The sequence below is a fragment of the Myotis yumanensis genome, unplaced genomic scaffold (genome assembly GCF_028538775.1).
Source record: "Myotis yumanensis isolate MYYU_CA2020_CCGP unplaced genomic scaffold, mMyoYum1.0.hap1 SCAF_11, whole genome shotgun sequence".
Lineage (NCBI taxonomy): Eukaryota > Metazoa > Chordata > Mammalia > Chiroptera > Vespertilionidae > Myotis > Myotis yumanensis.
The window spans coordinates 2,724,487-2,745,294 of record NW_027223762.1 but is presented as its reverse complement, the minus strand read 5'-3'; the positions used below and the strand labels follow the sequence as shown (position 1 = coordinate 2,745,294).

Below are 20,808 nucleotides of genomic sequence, written 5' to 3'. Positions count from 1 at the left end.
CGAAAGATCTCCGAGAGCGAGAAAACGCCTCCTTCACATGCGGCCGCCCAAGCTGATGGCAGCTGGAGACGGATGGCTTTACAGTCTCGGAAAAGGGATCCGAAGCCCCTCTCACGCCTTCTTAGACGGATAGGTAGTCATCTTTAAAAAGTGAGCAAAGAGCCCAGCTGCTGTGGCTCAGCAGCCGAAGGCTGACCCATGAACCAGGAGGTCGTGGTTCCATTCCCGGTCAGGGCATGGGGTGCAGGAGGCAGCCAATCAGTGATTCTCTCTCTCTCTCTTTCTCCCTGCCTCTCTCTCTAAAAATCAAGAAAACATTTTTTAAAAAGTGAATAAAGAGTTGAAAACATAATCTACTCTGTTTACAAGGAGCTTTCAAACAGGGGGTTCCTTCCACGCTGCAGCCTCTGAGGCAGCTACCGGTCTCCCTGTGTTGAGGTCACAGCGCCGACGCCCCAACCTCTGTCCTCAAGTGTCAAGCCGGTTTGGCTCAGTGGCCCAAGGACTGAAGGGTCCCAGGTTCGATTCCGGTCAAGGTCATGTACCTCACTTGCAGGCTCGATCCCCAGCCTGTCAGGGTGCATGTGGGAGGCAACCAACCAATGTGTCTCTCTCGAATCCATGTCTCTCTCTCTGTCTCTCCTCTCCCTCCCACTCTCTCTAAAAATCAATGGGACAATACCCTCCGGTGAGGATTAACCGAACAACGAGAAGGCCTGCATCCAACTACAAAGGGCTGGGCTCGGGCTCCGGGCGGAGGAGCTGCAGACGTTCCGCCCTTTGGGCCTCACACCCAACAGGCTGGAGCCCATGAAGTCTCCCCACTGATGTCCCCAGCAGCTGTCCCTCTGGTACCCAGTGTCTTGGGCGGGGGGGGGGGGGGGGGGGGATAACTTGGCATTCTGGGTGACAGTTCTTCATCCCCCCAAAGCCTTGACCCAGAGAAGGGCAGGCCCCCAGGGGGCACCGCTACCTAGTGCCGAGGGCCGGGGCCCAGCCGGCAGCTTGCCCTTCGCCAGCTGCTGCTGCTGCGGGGAGTCCTTGCCGTTGATAACCGCGGGGCTCGGGCTCGCCGCTGCGGGCAGGGAGGTGGGGTCGGAGCCTGGGCCTGAGAGAGAGAGAGAGAGAGAGAGAGAGAGAGAGAGAGAGAGCAGTCTGTGTTGAAAACAATTCCAAGTTCAAGGTGAACGGCACAGGCGTGGCAGAGAAAGGGAACACGGCAGCCCCGATGCACCCTGAAGGGCTGGCCGCATCACCAGGCAGCCCCGCCGGGGGCTCCTTGGGGGCCGCTCCGTCGCCTCACCTGCCGGCTGTGCCCCCACGGGGGCGCTGGGGTTCGTCCCAGGACTGGGCTCGCTGGAGCAGGCAGCCGGGGGCCCGGAGCTGTCCGGCGGCGGGAAGAGGGAGCTGGAGCCAGGGCCGGCGGGGGTCTGCCGGCCTCGGAGCTCTACGGGACAAGACGGGGCCGTGACCGCCAGCCGAGGGACACTGACCATCAGGGGAGGACGAGGGTGGGCGTTTGGGGGAGACAGAGAAACGTGACACAAGTTCTCTCTGGTCAACATAAACCTATTTTTTAAATTTACTGTGAACGGCCCACACATTTAGGCTGGCGCTGTACACTGGCTGCGCGCCATGCCAAGTGGCGTTTTAATGCCACACACCGACCTCTCGCCCGCGACCGTGCCCGCTACAGAGCTGCCTCTCTGCCAAGCCCTGCTGACAGGCACGGTGGCCCGCCCAGAGGGCACCCCGCCCCAGCCCCGCCCCGCCCCTCGCTCACCGGAGCCTTTCCAGCAGATGAGGGGGCCGGGGGTCAGCGCCCCCTGTGCGTTGCGGACCAGGTAACACTTCAAGTGCTTCTGCTTCTTGGGCTGCGTGGTCAGCTTCAGGTTGATGTGGTTGGAGAATTCCGTGAAGTAACAGAAGCCTTTCTTGCCACAGCCAACACAGTTCCCAGAGAATCCTGGAGGGAGACTCACGGTGAACCTCCCCAACTGCCCTGCAGAGTCCTCCTCACATCGCACACCGTTCCCGGAAACTGACCAGCCACCAGAGCGTCCCACGGGGCGAAGGTCCCCGTCATCTTGGGCTGGTCCCACTCCCACGGCCTCCCCCTGCCCACTCCCCCACGCGCCTGCCTCCGGGCACATGCTCTCCCTCCGTTAAGCCCCACCTGCGTGCCCTCTGCCCAGCACTCAACACTCCACTCAAACGCCCACTCCTCCAGGCATCTCCCGTCCCACAGGGCCGCCTCCCTGCTCTCCAGACCCGACAGCCTCTTTATATTGCTCAGAGGGCCTTGCGACGCCTTCCTTAGTGTTGTAGTTACTGCGATCCCTGCCTTTTCCCCCATAACTACCCCCGGGGTCACAGTGTGACCGCGTGGGGGTGTGAGTTGCGTCTGTGTATGTCAGTGTAGGTGCACAGATGAGTGCTCGGCCTGTGTCAGAACTGTCAGATCACTGGTAAACACAGGAGGAAGGAAGGATTCTGGAAGCAAGGTAACTACAAGTGATCGCAGGATGATTTCTCTGCGTACACTCTGACGTAATCGTCGAACACGTGTATTGAGCCCTGTATCTCCAAGGGGGGAACCCTGAGACACACAGCTCAGCTGCCATCGAGGACGAAGGCCCTGAGAAACCTCCCACGCTCCCTGGAAGGGACTCTGACCCGAGTGTTGAAATGATGGACAAACGAGAAACGGAGCCGCAAGACAGAGGATGTGAAGGGCCATGTGCCGAGGCCAGCACTGCCTTCCTGTCCAGACACAGCCTGGAGGCCTTGGTCCCAGGGGAAATGTGGGCTGTGGGCCGTTTCGGAAGCAGGGGTGGAACCACAGGCCACCGCGCGCCTCTCTGTGGTTCCGAAATGACAGTGGAAGCCTCGGTCTCCCTGGTACAGGAAGCGTCTAGGGAGGTGGCCCCCTGCTCTGGCAGGCGCTTTCTGGTCGGGAGAAGCTGCTGCTCTTCTGAGAGAGGACCCTGGGCCGGGGAGGGCCAACCCAGAGGACCGCAGGCCGGCTTACCGACCGGGCCCAGGAGACGGGACATGGTTTAAACCACCAGCTGAACACGTGCCCTCATTCTAATCTTTCAAAGGAATTATCTGAAAGGCAGTAAACGTCTTCATGAGGAAGAATACAGCACGCCCTCTCTTTGGAAATCGCCCTTCGGACCTGGGAGTCTACGATAACCTTTAGAAGACAGGCCCAGAAAGCATGCGCAGAACCCGAATCCCCAAATTCCTGCCCGGCACAGATCCCCAGGCCGAGAGAAACCGGCCCTGCAGTGCACTGCCCACGGGACAGAGCCCAGCACAACGCATCGCTCTTGACCACACAGGGCAGCACTCCAAGATCACCCCACGGGTCCGGTGTCGCTGTGTTGAGCAGCTGTGGCGGCATCTGCTTAACCGGCAGTTCCTGAACGGGCACCTGTGTGTGCAGCCACCAAGTCAGGCTCTCCCTTCTGCTGGAGAGAACGCGTCTGCCCTCTCCCCCTTCACTGCTGTGGAGCATGAGTCAGAGGGACCCGGGTGCAAATCCTAACTCCCTACTCCTGTGACTTTGGGCAGGTTAACGTCTCTGAGAGTTGGGTTTCTCGTCTGTAAACAAGATGATAACAGCAAACATTTACTGCACACTGACCAGGTGCCACGCACGGAGCCAAGCACTTGACATGATAAATGTTCTCACTTAAACCTCCAGAAGCACTATAAAACGATTCTCGGGTTCCCCGGTTTACAAATGAGGAAGTCCAGCACAGAGAGAAAGTAACTCACCCATGGCGGGAAGGGGGAGGGCAGTATGAGAGTTAGGATTGAACCATTCTGCTATGGCTGTCCACACAAAAATCCATCCTGAAGAGCATGAGGAGGGCAGTGCCCACTATGTGTTCAGCACATAGTAGGTGCTCAGCAAGTGTCATTTCTTCTTCCTCTGCCTTGGACAGGCACCGCTGTATTAGAGAGCAGAGCTCAGCTGGATCGGGTCAGGAGACTCACGTCTGACCCACCTGAGGCCCTCACAGTGCTGAGAGAGATGGGGGCAGTGGCTCGCTCTCTCCGGGCCCCAGTTTCCCAGCCATAAAGGGAAGGTGAGGACTCAACGAACCCTATGCTTCTTTCCAGAGCCACAGTTATAGGATTCTTCTTTGAAGCATCCACAGTGGCTTCCTTCTGACGCAGAGGGTGGTCTCTGAGCACACGGCTAACGGCAGGAGGCCCACCTGGGACACACCCCGGGGGCGTGATGGTACCACACTCGGAGGTGCCAATCATCAGGAATGATCTGGAATCCTGCAACAGGCTCACAACTAGTACCCCTGCCTCAGTTTCTCTTTTAACGAAAATCAACTATTCGTGTGACTCCCAAGAGATCTTCCTAAAATGCAAACTTAAACATGGTAATGGCCTGATTCGAGTCCTCCCGATGTTTCTTTACAATATAAACTGAGGGGAAAGCCAGGAGGGAAGGGTGTGTAAACGAAGAGAGGAGACGAACCAGAAGGACCTGAGGGACATAACCAGCACTTGCTTTGGGAGACTCTCATGTGGGTCTTCATCTTAAAAACCAACTGTGAAAACAAATTATAAAATGAAATTCGAGCACACTGGTGATTTGAGATTATTAAGGAATCAATGTCAAATTTGGGGGGGGGGATCCGATGATGTTATTGAATTTCCAACAAAAAAGCCCTCATCTGTTAGAGGTCCACATTGAACCGTTTACAGGTGGAAGGGCACGGTGTCTGGGATTTGCCTCCTAATAATTTGGAAAGTTGAGAGGAAGGAAGAGTTGTACGTGAAACAGGGCTGGCCACACGTGAGCAGCTGCTGACGATGAAAGACAGACACACTGGACTGTTCCCCCTCCATCCAACCCTACGGTTTGAAAACGGCTGCCTGGGTACCTCTCCAAGCAGGACCCCCCTGGCCCCACGCTGCAGCCCCTGCTGGGGCCACCGGAAGTCCTCCCCACCCCTCCAGCAGCCAAGCTCCCTCATGCACCGCGTCCCTCTGCCTGACATGCCCTTTGCCCTCTAGGACAGTGATGGCCAACCTATGACACGCGTGTCAGAGGTGACACTCGAACTCATTCTTTTGGTTGATTTTTCTTTGTTAAATGGCATTTAAATATATAAAATAAATATCAAAAATATAAGTCTTTGTTTTACTATGGTTGCAAATATCAAAAAAATTCTCTATGTGACACGGCACCAGAGTTAAGTTAGGGTTTTTCAAAATGCTGACATGCCGAGCTCAAAAGGTTCGCCATCGCTGGTCTAGGACTTGCTTAAACCTCCAGAAGCAAGGTCATCTGGGTTCAAATTCGGGGCCAGCCATTTAAAGGGTGTCCCAAAATTCACGCAAGAAGTAATTTTGATAGAAAACACAGGTTTATAATTAAAAATTGTAAATTTTGTATTGATTCATAAAGTATACAGTATAGGGTTATGTATGGAATAGCATATCGGGTAAACGGCCTCCACAGCTTTGCTGGCACATACGCACTATTTTGTTGAAATTTTCCATGACCGTTTTGCATAAACGTGGCTGAATTTCGATGAGGCTCATTTTCATCTTGATGGCTTGGTTAATCGACAAAATTGTCACATTTGGGGTTCAGAAAATCCACGGGTGATGTTGAGAAACAAATGCATCTACAACGCGTCACTGTTTGGTGCAGATTTGGGGCTGGAGGCATCATCGGACCATTCTTCTTCGAAAATGCGGCTGCTCAGGCAATAACAAAAGAGTTCGTATGTGCCAGCAAAGCCGTGGAGGCCGTTTACCCGATATGCTATTCCATACATAACCCTATACTGCATACTTTATGAATCAATAAAAAATTTACAATTTTTAATTACAAACCTGTGTTATCTATCAAAATTACTTCTTGCGTGAATTTTGGGACACCCTTTACTAGCAGGGTGACCCTGAGCAAATCGGTTAACCTCTCTGTGCCTTTGTTTCTTCACGCATACAGGCCAGATGAGAACGCACCCACCTCCTGGGTTCCTGGCACAGGGTAAGTCTCCATAAAGTAGCTGCTGCTAGTATTCTTCTCCGATTGGCAAAATCTGATTCTCTTTTTTTTAAAATACATTTTTATTGTGTTTTTAGAGAAAGGAAGGGAGAGAGAGAGAGAGAGAGAGAGAGAGATAGAAACATCAATGATGAGAGAGAATCATCTACTGGCTGCCTTCTGCACGCCCCCTAATGGGGATCAAGCCCACAACCCGGGCATGTGCTGTGACCGGGAACCGAACCCAAGACCTCTTGGTCCCTGGGTTGATGCTCAACTGCTGAGCCACACCAATCGGGCAAAATGTGACTCATGTCTCAGGGCCCAACGGAAACACCACATCCCCGAGGCGGCTTTCCCATCCCTGGAGCTGTGTGCCCTCAGTGGTCCCCGCCACGCTGCCACTCTGGCTAAAATCCCGCCGAGACCTGTGTGAGCTGTGCCTCCGTGGTGGGTGCGGGCCTCCGAGCCCGGCTGCCTGGGGTCCCCCAGCAGACGCCGAGCCCCCGGAGAAGGACCCCGGAGAAGGACCGGGTCTGACGGCTCTGCTGACGGCTCTGCGGCCCAGGCTGAACTTCAGGCCCACCTTCAGTTTGGGGTGACACATTCCCAAATGCTTCATTATCTGCCTGCTGGGTAAACAGAACACTCGCTTACCCGCATCTGAAAAACGAACATTCTGCTTACAGTTTTCTTCTCTCTACACGGCCTCAGCCATCAGCCAATCTAGATGCATTACCGTCAAAACAAAAAACTGAAATGCACACCTGGATTGTAATCTCTCCACTTTCTCAGACAAAATCCCTGTGGATTCGGTCACTAAAACAAGACTCTCCATGATCAGTGATGGCGGGGGAGGGGTGCCTAGCCATCGCTTCCCCCAAGATGACCTGCAGTTCGTTTTATAGCCGCTACAAAGCCCCGAAGCCCCCGCCCCGGAGGGCTGGGCGGTCCTGCCCTGTGCAGACATCAGGAAATTGCAGGAAACCTGAACAGTGTGGAGTGTGCAAGCCGAGAGCATAAAGTTCCTTTAAAAGAAGAAAGGCTCGGTTACGGCTCTGGGACCCACCTCCCAGGGCTTTTTGGCGAGCAGTTAACAAAGACACCACTTCCTCTCGCTCGCAGGAGCGGTTCCGGGGCTGGTGGGGAACGGAATGAAAGGTCCTGCCTCCACCTGGCAGACCCTCCGGGCTTTACTGCCCTCGAAATTCCTTTCCGGTCGCAGAGCGGTGGGGTCCAGGCGAGCCACCACCACTGGATCAAACGCGGGCCCCCCACGCCGGGCGGCCCCCCCACACCTTCCATCCCCAGTGGCCTCGGAAGCCATTAAATCTGAGGCGCCATCAAGTACCCAGAAGCGGCTTTGGAAGAGTGGATTTCCTGGGATTTTTCTTGTTTCCCGAGAACGAGTTACAACAAGCCCATGAACCTGCCCAAGAAGAGAGCTGGCTTCAACATTCTCTCTCCCTGGCGTCCGTTGTCCCAGGGCCGTCTGTCCCTCCAGTCAGCATTCATCGCCTGGCTTCAGAGTTCACAGGGGGCCGGGTCCCCACCCCCACCCTCAGAGCAGGAGCTGTTCCGTTTCCTTCTCTGGGTCGGTCCTGCCCTGGGTCGATCCTCCCGCCCTTCCATCGGCAGCACAGGCCTCAGACAGAAAACCTGCCCAGCAGATGTCCCCTGAAGTGCGCTGAGCCACCCAGCACACACGGGACGTCTAAATACTTGTACACACGGAAGGTGCAGAAGGAACTGGAAAGGGATCCAGTTTTTCCCATAAACTCCCACCATCCAACTGGCTCCCACAGTGAAGCTGTCCCCGAGGCTACGTCTGGAATAGACAGATCATCACCAAGCTTCTCCTCCCAGGAACCCCAGGGCCGGGTGAAGGGGAGACGCTGCGGAGGAGTCAGGAGAGGCCTGGGCATCCCCTCCCCATCTTGTGAGGGAGGACACTGAGGCCGCTGTGAGCAAGCTGTGGTCACACGCAGGACTGGAACCCAGCTCCCTGGGCTCTCGGCCTCCCCTGATGGGGGGAGTGAGCTGAGCCCAGAGCCTGGCACACAGTAAGAGCTCGATAAATGTGGAAACCTAGAGCACCAGGCTGGGTAAGCTTGGCCTCAACTCTGCCCGGGCGTCGGGGTCTCCGTGAGCCAGTGGTTGGTTGAAAGATCAAAGCCCCAGTGTCCCCCCACCCACCCCTGCTGACCTTGACCTGGAGACGGGACCGGGAGGTGTGGTCATTCATGAAAGGGTAGAATTTGGAGCCAGGAAGAGCCGAGTTCGAATCCTGCCCCTGTTCCTTCTCTCAGGTGCCCTGGGGCAAGTTCATTAACAGGGCCAAGCCTACCTCTAAAACCAGGATAAGAGGGACACCTCTTGAGAGGTGCGAGGTCAGAGGAAGGAGAGATGGGAGGAGGGTGCCCAGCAGTTACTCGGGATATGCAGGTTCTGGAGGCAGGAACACACACTCAGCCTTGTTCTCCTGCCTCAGGCCCGATCGCTTCTGGGAGGGGCTAGGACAGAGTTTTGGTCCCTTCCTGACATAGGTAAGCACGTAGGGGAGGTTTCATGAATACAGGTTTTTTTTTTTAAAAAAAGGAATACTAAATGATGGAGTTTCTACAGGAAGGTAGTCACATTTCAAAACAAACCTCGCCCGCCACTGTGGCTCAGTGGTTGAGCATCACCCTATGAACCAGGAGGCCGTGGTTCAACTCCCAGTCAGGGCACAGGCCCGGGATCTGGGCTCAATCCTTGGTGGGGGGCGTGCAGGAGGCAGCCGATCCATGATTCTCTCTCATCATTGATGTTTCTATGTCTCTCTCTCACTCTCCCCCTTCCACTCTCTCTGAAACCAATAAAAATAAATAATACATAAATAAGACAAATCTCATTTCCATTCCATTCCACAAAGAGATCGTAGACATAAGTGGTGTGTGACACGCTGACGCGTCCCCAAAGGTGGCCCACCCGCCACCACCAAGGCCTCCTGTGCCCGCCGCCATGCGGACAGAGCCACAGCGTGGAGAGGGGCCGGGGGGGAGCTTACCGAGGAGCGCGTTGTGGCCGTTGTCGTCCGGCAGGAACCTCCTGTCCACGGCGCACACCAGGAGGTGGCCGGGCAGGCTGGGGGCCTTGGCGCCCACGAGGAGGAAGCCGGCAGGGACGTCGATGGGCTCGCTGCAGATGGAGACGAGACGCAGGTCCTTCCCCGCCTGGCAGAACCCTAGGGGGGAGGGACAGGTGTGCCAAGGGCTCCGGGGCCAGGACCGCCGGACAGAGGGAGGAGGGCATCCTGGGTCTTGTCGGGACCAACCTCTACCGCTGGGGGTGGTCGGCTTTGAGATCAACCCTGAGAGATGCAATTGCCCCCGTGGTTACGGGTGACACTTGGCCCCATGCTGTGGTGACTGTCGGTGTCACCGTATAATTACTGCACGCGTGGAGCTCAACAGGAAAAACTGTAGACAGATGATGGTCAATTGAAATGTATACAAGAGCAGGTGTGGCTCCGTGGATAGAGTGTCGGCCTGCAGGCTGAAGGGCCTCAGGTTCTAGTCCAGTCAAGGGCATGTACCTGGGCTGCAGGCTCCATCCCCGGCCCCGGTCAGGGAGGCGTGCACGAGGCAACCAATCAATGTGTCTCTCTCACATCGATGTTTCTTTCTCTCTCTCTCTCTCCCCATCCCTTCCACTTTCTCTGAAAATTAATGGGAAAAAAATGTCCTCGGGTGAAGATTAACAACAACAAAAAATAAACCAGTGTCAGATGCACCCAGATGGGATATTATTTTTTAAATGTATCCAAGATAAATCTGCAAGAAATGGCGAGTGACCTGGTATTTTCACACCCTGCATTTTACGTGTATGAGGACCGGCGAGAGGCAGGAATAAGGGGTGAGGTCCTGGGGACACTGGCGGCCTCGGGGGACAGATCCGGGGGCCCAGGGCCCAGGGGACACTCAGCAGAGACTCTTACTCTATACCCTTGGAACACCTTGTACTTAAGAGCTTCTAAATACAGGGGCAGGCAGAAGTAGGTTTACAGTGGTAAGGCAAGAATTAATAGATAACACAAAAATCAACTGTTTCGCATACTCACAACTGGAAACCTACTATGCCCAGCCCTGCGTTGCTCCTATTTAATAAGTGCTAGTAAGTGTCCAAAGGTGTCTGGGAAAAAGGAAAGAGAAGGGACCAGCTGAGGTTTCTGGACGGGCCCTTCCGGGGTTGTCCTCGCTTAGCCTGCTCACCGATCCCAGATGCTTCTCCTATCGCTGGTTTCCGAGGGAGACGATGTGAACCCCGACAACGCCAAGGCCGTCGCTGCGAAACCGCAGCGCTCTGGGGAGTCTCTCCCCGGGCGCACCTGCCTCACCGTTCACAACGCATGGTCTCCGAGGGCTCCCTCTGCCCCTGGCGGGAGGCAGCGTCAGGACATCTGCGGGCCTACTGTGTGCGGCAAAGCTGCCGTGGGCCCCCGTGGGGCAGTGCTTCTGCCCCAGGGTGACGAGATGGACATCAAGGCTCAGGGAGCTTACATGGTTGGCTCAAGGCTGCTGAGAGGTGGATGATGGGGCCGGGTCAGCCCTCAGGCTGGGTGGTTCCCCTTCATCCTCACGGGGAAGCCCTGAGACTGAGGTCAAGCACCCAGTGGGTCTTCACCCCCAGGCCCTGGGCCCCTCCTGCTGTGTGGAGGGGCCCCTGCCTCCTGGAGAGCTGGGGGACCGGCTGTGGGCAGTCGGTGTGTTCACTGCACTTTCTTGGAAATTCTCTGAAAACCACTCTCATGGCCACCAATGGAGAGTCCACCATTTTCTTCCTTAATCGGTGGCTTGTGAGCGCCTGGACGCCGGACATGATACTTCTCAAAGAGCCAAGGGATTGGCCTCCCTTCGCCCGGAGGAGCTGCCCCTGCGAGGGCCGATTCCCTCCCCTGTGGGCCATCCTGCACCCACAGGCCCACAGGCAGACTGCGCGGGAATCACTCCTCCAGCCCTGCCTGCCCCTCAGGCTCCTATGCAAATGCACTGCTAGCAGTTCCCCAAGCTAGCGAGCTATCCATTCACCCTGCTAGGCCTTTGCACATGCTGTTCCTCTGTCTGGAAGGTCCAGGCTGCCCCCAAACCTATTACAGCTTCCCGGCTAACTCCTGCGAATTCTCCAAAACTCAGATGGAGGGCCACCTCCTCCAGGAAGCCCTCCCTGCCTGCGTCAGGAACCTCTCCTCTGCTCACACGCACCCCACCCCTGCTCGCCCAGCCCACCCTACCAGCACCTTCCACATCACGTGTGAAGTGGCTGCTTCCTAGGACGCTCCATCAATGAGGGAGCTCTCGTACCTTCATTTCTGTATTTCCAGAGCAGGGCGCAGTGATTCTAACTAATTAACTGACTAATCACTAACTAGTGCCACCTCTTGACTGTCTGGGGATAGGACAGATGAGTTCACAGGTGGTCTGGCCAGCGGCAGAGTCGGGAGCTTATCCGGGTGTCCCTGAGCGCCAAGCGGTCCCCCACCGGCATCCCCGAGCCTCCATGCCTCACAGCAGCGGGGATTCAGTCACTGAGTTTACAGGGCTCCTCCGATAACGCATGTCTGCTTTTTCAACAGTAAAATACCGGTAGATGTAAAAGATTATTCCTACCAATCAGTTTCGAGCTGAGCACTCAGCGGTGCAACCGCACCTGAGTGGGGGAAATACATGTTCATTTTTAAATAACTAATGTAGAAAAACGAACTCTGGGATCTGAATCCACTCGTAACGTCCAGACAGCGGCTGAGGGGCTGTGAGCTTGGCCGAGCCCACAGGGCCTGGGTTAGCCAATGCTGCAGGCACAGGAGGGAGGGCACCCAGCCACTGCCCGCTGGGGGCCGTGGGCACAGGGACAGCCGCGGACGCGGGGCAGCGGGCACCGCCGGGCAGGGCTGGCAGCTCACCGTCCGTGGTGCAGCATCCTTCGGGAGGGGGCTGCATCTGGTAGGGGGTTGGGGGACAGCTCGGCTCCAGGCCCCCGTCCCCCTCTTCTTCTTCTTCCTCATTGTCAGCTCGGCTACCACCTGGAAGGGGAGAGAGGAGGGGACAGGCAGAGGTGAGTACCAGCAGGTGTCTGCTCCTGAGTGACCAGTCCTCGCACCCGCACCGTGGGTCGGGCACGGCCGCCGTCTTCAGAGGGAAAGCGGAGGCTCGCTCAGGCCCATGACTGTCCCAAGGGCACAGACTCAGGCCGGGGCCTGGTCTCGTGACCTCCAATTCGGGGTCAGTCTCTTCCCACCCACGAGGGTTGCACGCGTCTGCACACGCACCGGGGTTCAGTCCATATATAAAGGGTTGAAAAGGACAGAGCGTGAAACCTGTGCATAGCAGGCACCCCAAGAATATCCGAGTGGGAGGCACGGTGGTGATAAAACAGACCCTTTTAGTCCGGCCGGCGTGGCTCTGTGGCTGAGCATCAACCTATGAACCAGGAGGTTATGGTTTGATTCCCGGTCAGGGCACATGCCCAGGTTGAGGGCTTGATCCCCAGTGGAGGGTGTGCAAGGCAGCCGGTCAATGATTCTCTCTCTCTCTCTCTCTCTCTCTCTCTCTCCTCCTCCCCCCTCTCCCTTCTTCTCTGAAATCAATAAAAATATATATATTTTTTAAAACCACACAAACAGACCATTTTACAGACAAGGCCACTGAGGCTCAGAGACCCGCCCTGGCCCACAGCTGCTCAGTGAAGCCTAAGGAGCAGGTGCCGGACGCCCACGCGGAGGTTCTCGGCAGCTGCAGCTCTGGCAGAACGCAGGCCAGGGTGACCCGCCCGCACACAGCAGGAGGGCGCGATGACAGGTGCTAGTATTTACCCGGGGAGGGCGCAGGCACCAGCACCAGAAATACAAACACACCAGCTGGCCACACCCACCCACGCGCAGCCATTCCGACTCAGGACGCCGGCCGGGAGCTCAGGGGCTCTGTGTACGGGAGCTGGTACGTTGGGAGGGATGTCAGGTGAGGAACCGCCCGGAGAGCCAGGAATTCGCCACGGAAATGCCACGGCTCACGGCTCCCTGCACGTGAGCTGTCACACAGCCTCTTGTCGCTCCCTACAGACTCTCAGCTCCTGGAGGGCGGGGCGGGGGGGGGACCCTTCCTCAGGCGACACCTCCCACCTGCCCTGAGCGCGCACTCCGACGCCTCATTTACCAAAGCGTCGCTAAAGAAAGGGGCGCGTTCAAATCAATGAAGGACCGTTGAAATACAGTCCTTCTCACTCCTTTTAACAGACATTTTGGGTAAAACAAATATCTCCCGACTTGTCTTTAAACATCATCCAATAAAGAGCACACAGATTTTCCCTGAAGCGGGGTCCCTCCGAGCGCCCTGAAGTGCCCTACCCCGGGAGACGGTGGTTTCTCCTTCACGTCTTCATGTCCTCTCTGCCTGCCGGCTTCTCGGTGGCCATTTCTCCTGCTTTTCTCGGACTTGGCCCTCACACCCTCCAGCCAGCCAGGGGGTCAAGTGGATTTAGGTCGGTGATGAAATCGTGTGCAGTGCGAAGAGATGGGACTGGGAATCGGGAAACTCAAGCTGTAGGACTTGGGTTTGCCACCGTCTGTGTGGCCGCAGGAAAGTTACTTAACCTCTCTGTGCGTCGGAGCCTGCAACCTTAAGTGAGGTCCCTCGGAGCTGGGAGCGGCCACGTGGGGAAACAAGGCCCTCGGAATACTCGAGGTGTGACTTAATCACACAGGTATCGGCCACAAGCCTCCCGTGGCCACTCGTTTAAAGGTGCCTGAGGGACAAGAGGCAAGCCAGCTCCGACCATGGCCTTGGGGCGGTCGCCACAGGAGTGAAGCAAGACCCCTGGTGCCACCCTGGCAGGTTTGGCTCAGCGGATAGAGCGCCGGCCTGCGGACTGAAGGGACCTGGGTTCGATTCCGGTCAAGGGCATGTACCTTGGTTGCGGGCACATCCCCAGTAGGAGGTGTGCAGGAGGCAGCTGATCCATGTTTCTCTCTCATGGATGTTTCTAGCTCTCTATCTCTCTCCCTCACTCTCTGTAAAAAATCAATAAAATATATTTTTTAAAAAATAGACCCCTGGTGCCCCTGAGAGGACACGGGTGGCGGGAAGAGTGTGGAAAGCTGACCAGGGGGGGAACGCAGGAGACAGGACCTAACGGATGTTTCCTTCCTGCCATTAAATGCAGGCAGGGGAGGGGGAGGGGGAGGAAGTGGAGGGATGTCTGAGCAGAAGGTATAGAGCCACACCCACACCCCAGGCGCCAGCCACGCAGCACAGCCCACCGTGGGCACACAAACTGTCCTTCGCCACCTACGGCGCGGGTGGCATAGAACGCACGCTCTTGTGCAAAATCTAGACCACGCTGAGCCGGTGACCCAGAGGCGGGGGGGGGGGGGGGGGGATGGAGGGGGGGGAGGGGGGGCTGGCAGGGAGCCAAGGATCGGAGTGTAAAGGGGGAGAATGTCTTGGGAGCGCGAGGGCACGCCCAGGAGTCTGCACATGATTCTGCTCAGCCAGAAAGCACAGGAGTTCAGGCCCTCGAAAGGCATGGAGGAGGGTCCTAAGCCGCTCCAAACCCAGTCTCCAAGGAAGCGGGATTAAGGGTCAAAGGTCCACACAAGGCATCCAGGGCCTTTGATGGGATGAGTCAGCCAGGGACCAGCCAAGGAGACCTCCTAGGCAGGAGGGAGAACCCAGACTGTTTACCCAGGTCTCAGGGAGGTGGCGGGCGGCTAGAAAGGCGCCAGACGCAGCCAATGGGAGGGGACCTTCGCACAGGAACTGGGGACTGCAACAGGAGCTGAGGTCCCCAGGCCGCCCTGGGTTCCTGGGCTCCTGGAGCCGCTGCTGTTCCAGTGAGCACCCCAATGCTGTTCTCTTCCCACGAGAAAACCTGCATGGCATTCGGGGTGGGGGGGGGGCTATAGAAATGCACCTGCATTTTCTTTAACAAACACTTTCCTCAACATGCTGGGGTGGGGTGTCTTTAGTTCAGTTGGTCTTTCTTTTTAAAAAATAAATAACGCCCTAGCTGGTTTGGCTCAGAGGATGGGGCATTGGCCTGTGGACTGAAGGGTCCTGAGTTCGATTCCGGTCAGAGGCACTTGCCCAGGCTGTGGGCTCAATGCCCAGTAGGGGCGTGCAGGAGGCAGCTGATCAATGATTCTCATCATTGATACGGTATTTCTCTCTCTCCCTCTCTCTCTCTCTCCCCCCCGCTTCCACTCTGAAATCAATAAAAAAAATTAAAATAAAATACAAATAAATAACACATCAAGGGGTTTCCCCTAGAATAAGGCGGTGAGACCCCCTCATCAGAGAACAAAGTACGCATTCCCCTCCCCCCCCCGCCCCCCCACCCCACCTCCCCCCGAATCACCAGCACAAACACAGGAGACGCTGCCTGCGCGAGGGGGTCATAATGCTGTCGCCTGGGAAAAGCCGCGACAAGATAAGGGCCCTGACCGGGAAACAGGCAGACAAAACAAGACTCGGCCTGCAGCCGGTTTACGAGGCAGAAGCCGGGGCTGGAGAGGTGGCGACAGTCAGCCAACCGGAAAGAGGACCCCTGCCCACCTCTCCCTCCCCGACTAGGAAAACAGAATCCCCGATGGGAAAAGCAGGAGGCCCCTCTGGTCTTCATGCCAACAGGAGGGCAGAACCGGGGGCCAACAGCTGGTGGGAGCCTTCAGCACTCAACAAGGGGCACTGGGGGGGAGGCGGGGGGTTTGAAACCGTCCCTGGACAGTGTCACCTGCCCAGCGCCCGGTGGGCAGAGGGAGCACCCGAGCAGTTAGAACGTCCGGGAGGCAGCCTCCCGTTAGAGGCCGCGAGGGTCAGCGGAGATTTTAGACATAAGGAAGCTGAGGGGACCCCCCTCTCTCTCCCCACGTGAGCATCCTCCAGAACATCCAGCAAACCATCCTGCCATCTTCCCAAACCCCGGGGTTCAGCTCCTTCAGTGGTGGCGGTGGAGGTGCCCTTCCAAGGAACTACATTATTGATCATTATTGCTCTCGTTAATTCATCATTAGCAGCAAGCCTTCCGCGGCTGCGAGAAGCTAAGGGCCACCCTTTCCTGCGTATGTCCCAAGCCTTTCCGCCAGCCAAACGGTCTGTAGGACATTCTCCCGTGATGTCTCGTCTCCCACGTGTCTCAGGAAGGCGTCACCTGCCAGACACTGGCCGTACTTCCCATGCGAATACGAGGGAACGCGTGCTTCTCCTACTCCATGCTTCTGACCACAACCTAGTTCCTCTCAGGCCCAGGTCCAGTCCGCTCAGGTGCTTAGCTGCTCCCCACAAGGTGAATCCAGTGAGGACGCGATAAAGAGGGACACGGGGACCCCTCCCGCCGGACTAAGGGGGCCTCAGGGATCACACAGCAGATCGTGCCCCACTGTTCCCGATATGCAGCCCTCCACCTGCCTGCCCCCGCCCCCCACACACGTCCATGTGCACACACACGCACACATTCGCACACAGGTCCACATGCACACTGACACACGCACACATCATGACCAGCCCCACACGGGACCTGGCACAGCAGGCGTTCTTATCTAATTAGTTAACCGGTGGTGGTTTTAAACCACAGCCCCATGTCCCCTCAGTCGCTCAGTGTGGTCTCCAGGTAACTCAGGTGAAGGCCATACACGGCAGAAAGAGCGTTCATCACAGGAACCGTCTCGTGCCATGGGTTGCCGTGGTCTCCCTTTTGCCAGGACAACACCCGGCTGTAAAAATGCAAACTCAAGACCGGAAAATGCCGCCCCTTTAGTCTCTGGGTAATTCAGGCCCTCGCGCTGTCGGCGGGCCTGGAGGTAATGCAGTCATTCCTGGCACACGTGACGTCCATGAAGGTTTGTTCTGGGTTTTTACGTTTCCAGGGGACTCATTCCCACCTGCTATCGCCGGAGAAACTGCCTGCACTGCTTTGCAAAGATATGGCCAGGAATCAGAAGGACAAAGACGGGGAAAGTAGCTGAGGGTCCAAAGCCGTTAAAATTCCTGCTCCAAACCTTTTCATGAGTCACACCCATTCAAACGCACCCTCTTCCTCTCTCCTCCCAGCCCCAATCCCACTCTTCCATTCGCTGCTACCTTAGGCTGCAACCTCCTTCAGCGTGAGCCAAGTGAGAACGTCTGCACCACGTTCCTCTCCCAACAATTCTTTTCTGCCTGATTCCACATCCCCCACAGAGCGAAGGGGAGAGGGCGTGGGGTTCGCCGGCCAACGTGGGCCGCACAGCCCACAGCCCGGGGACAGACGCGGCCGTACCTTCCAGGGCCGAGAGCTGCTGCTCGGCCTCCAGGTAGAGCTGTGAGAAGACGGGCCGGGGCACCAGGCTGCTGGAGCGCAGCGAGGCCTCGATGGAGTTGTGCAGCACCTCCTCGAACCGCGTGCTCTTCAGCTGCCCCGCGTACGAGTTCCCCATCTTCCCGGGAGACGCTGGTGGCTTCTGTTCAAAACGGCATTGCAGGTTCAGTTAGAAACACTGACCGGGCCCACCGAGCCCAAAAGCACAAGGCAACCTCCCCCCACACCCCACACCCCACCCCACCCCCTGCTCAGCAAAGAGGAGGAGCAGGTGGGTCTGGGGCCTCAGCCACAGCCAGCCCCGGGGCAATTACAGGAAGTTATATAAGTCACAGCTCTGGCTAATTTAGCTGGGGGGGGGGGGGGGGGGGGGCAGGCAGCCTCTGACACCTCTTAGAGGATTTGCCTGGAAATGGGCGCCCAGTCCTCCCGGGGTTCCCAGACCCCAGCTTTTCCCTGAGCTGTGACCCTGCCCCTGAGAGACCCCAGACCACAGAGGCTTTATGTTCCTGGCCTCGAAGAGGAAAGGCCCGTGCCACTCCGTGTGACGGCGGTGACCAACGGTGACCACCGGCCCCCAGGAGGGGGATGACTCAGCCCCCCCTGGCTGCCCAGGAGGCGGCCACAGACTTCCTAGCATTGTCCTGGCCGCTAACAGGCCGATTATTCACGTTCCTCCTTTAAAATGGTTTTGGGTGTTTGGCTTATGGTTTATTACACAAGTGACGCAGGATTCTATCTGGAAATCTGGAAATCACAGAGGAGGGTGGACAGCAAGGAAAGTCCCAGATATTTTCATTTCCCGAGATAAGCACTGTGATTTGTGGGTTGTTTTTATATTGGGTAGCAGCTTAGTTCAGATATAATTCACATACCATACCATTCACCCTCTGCATGGGCACAAGTCATAGGTACATGGTGTGTTCTCAGTGCAACCATCGCATCATCAATTCTATTTATTTGTTTATTTATTCATTCATTCATTCATTCCTCACCCGAGGGTATTTTTCCATTGATTTTTAGGGAGAGGGGAAGAGAGAAGGAAAGACAGAGAGAAACCTCGATGTGAGAGACACACAGCGATTGGTTGCCTCCTGCTGCATGAGCCCCGACCAGGGCCCGGGCCGGGGAGGAGCCTGCAACCAAGGTACGTGCCCTTGATCGGAATCGAACTGGGACCCTTTGGTCCGCAGACTCAGTGCTCTATCCGCTGAGCTGAACCAGCCAGGGCTGCATCATCAATTTTAGAACATTTCATCGCTCCAAAAAGAAACCTCGCACCCTTTACCTGTCACTCCCAAACTCCCAGGCCCCCAGCCCTAGGCGACGACTAGTTTACTCTCTGTCTCTGTAGATTTGCCTGCTCCGGAAAGTTCATATTAATGGGATCACACAGTGCGCGGCCTTCTGGGACAGGCTTCTCTCGGTCGGCGCGATGTATTCGAGGTCCCCCTGCCTTGTAGCAAGCGCTAAAAAATATATTTCAAAAAATAAATATATACAAAAATAGAAAAGAGATGTATAAACCCTCTTCAGGGGATGAAAGGAGCTAAATTATTCAAATCTCCTATGGGAAATAGACAGCCTTGTCTATTTCTTGTCTACCTGACTGCTGGCTTTCAAAGTAGCATCTGACTTGAACAGCAGCCCAGGAGGCCAGCTCTGCTGCGACCACAAGAGAGAAGCTTCCGGTTCGTTGACAGCGACCCAGACACCGCAGCGCAGGTTTCGAGCTCGCTCGTGAGCCAGGCGCTCCCATGCACATCACTTAGACTCAAGGCGGGGAAGGATTCCCGGTCCTGTCCTGGTTCGGCCGGGGACAGAGCAATTTCAGGAAGGGGCGGCTGGTGCCCTCCCGGAGCGCTGCGTCCCTCCCGGAGCGGGGAGGGCTGGCCTCCCTCCCGGGATTCTCTGCCTCTATTGGACCCGAGGCCTTTCCTCTTCCAACTGAAGCCAATGGAAACCATGAGACACTTCCCGCCAGCGCAGTAATTCCTGAGCTCGGCCCCCAGTCGGCCCCCGTGCGCAGCCTGGGGGACCACGCTGTGCGGGGATCGCTCCAGGAATGAGCCCCAAACAGAAAGGAGGTGCTCCGGAGAGAGGCCAGCTGCCCAGCACCTCACAGCCAGCAGAGGGGCTGTTGCTTTTCATCTTAAATCATAGAATAGCATAGAATAGAATAGAATAGAATAGAATAGAATAGAATAGAATAGAATAGAATAGAATAGAATGAAATAGAATAGAATAGAATAGAATAGAATGGAATGGAATGGAATAGAACAGAATAGAATAGAATAGAATAGAATAGAATAGAATAGAATATAGAATAGAATAGAATGTCTTTTTAGAAGTGCATATTTACATTTATTAAAAACTAAAGATTTCAGTTTAAAATCAATGAAATGCAGCCCTAACCGGTTTGGCTCAGTAGATAGAGCATCGGCCTGCGGACTGAAAGGTCCCAGGTTTGATTCAGGTCAAGGGCATGGACCTTAGTTGTGGGCACATCCTCAGTAGGAGGTGTGCAGGAGGCAGCTGATTGATGTTTCTCTCTCATCGATGTTTCTAACTCTCTATCCCTCTCTGCAAAAAAATCAATAAAATATATTTGAAAAAAATAAAATCAATGAGATGCAGGATAAAAGCGACGATGGACAGACAGAATATCTCAGGAGCATGGCGACTGGAGATCGTGGAGAAGCTCAGACTGAGAGCAAAGGCAGGCCCCTGGGGAGCATCCCCACACCTTCCCTCCTGTAACCCTGGCAGCAGTCCTGTCTGCACGATTCCTATCCCCGCTGTTACCCCTGTTTTATGGATGAAGAAACTAAAGCTCAGAGAGGCTGTGGGCCCACCTAAAGACACACAGCGAGTGCCTGGTCTGCAACCGAAAGCCCACCCCGAAGACTCCCGCGAAAAGTGGCGTTAGGAAGCTTACACAAGCAGATATGAATGCCCAGACGCCCTCCGCGAAGGGTTATAAATTGGTATCACCATTCCCTTCTCCTGGACGAGGCACTGTTGTGGGCTCCATCCCCAGATGGGGGCATCCCATCATTGATGTTTCTATCTCTCTCCCTCTCCCTTCCTCTCTGAAATTAATATATTTTTAAAATAAATAAAAATTAAATAAATATAGATAGAGAGACCTGAGCTTAAACGAAAACCTAAGAAACCCGGTAATTGTTTGGTCCTCGCTACGCGCCCACTCCCCGGGGTGACTGCAGGTGAAGAGCCCGAGCCTGGGACTGAAAAGCACTTGTCTCCCATCTTCACTACGTCCTGTAGCAGCCGGAGCCGGAGCATGTCAGTGCCATCCAGATAACAGCCACCACCCACCAGGCCACTGCGAGCTGCCGCCTCTCTGGGATGGCGGTTGTTTGTCATTTTATTTCGTTTTCATCATCACAGCGCTGATACAGCTAACACGCAACGGGCATGGTTCTCAT

General features: G+C 55.9%; 1 protein-coding gene across 1 annotated transcript in view; it reads right to left on the bottom strand.

The window, feature by feature from the left end:
• The window catches only part of GREB1 (growth regulating estrogen receptor binding 1), a 53,091-nt gene extending 35,614 nt beyond the window's left edge, over nucleotides 1-17,477 (bottom strand). The window contains exons 1-6 of the mRNA XM_070428374.1: nucleotides 17,321-17,477; nucleotides 11,973-12,092; nucleotides 9,081-9,257; nucleotides 1,784-1,966; nucleotides 1,304-1,447; nucleotides 974-1,108 (exon numbers count right to left, since the gene is read on the bottom strand). Of these exons, the coding sequence (XP_070284475.1) occupies nucleotides 974-1,108; nucleotides 1,304-1,447; nucleotides 1,784-1,966; nucleotides 9,081-9,257; nucleotides 11,973-12,092; nucleotides 17,321-17,477 (916 nt within the window). The remainder of the gene's footprint in view (nucleotides 1-973; nucleotides 1,109-1,303; nucleotides 1,448-1,783; nucleotides 1,967-9,080; nucleotides 9,258-11,972; nucleotides 12,093-17,320) is intronic.
• Nucleotides 17,478-20,808: the final 3,331 nt, after the last annotated feature.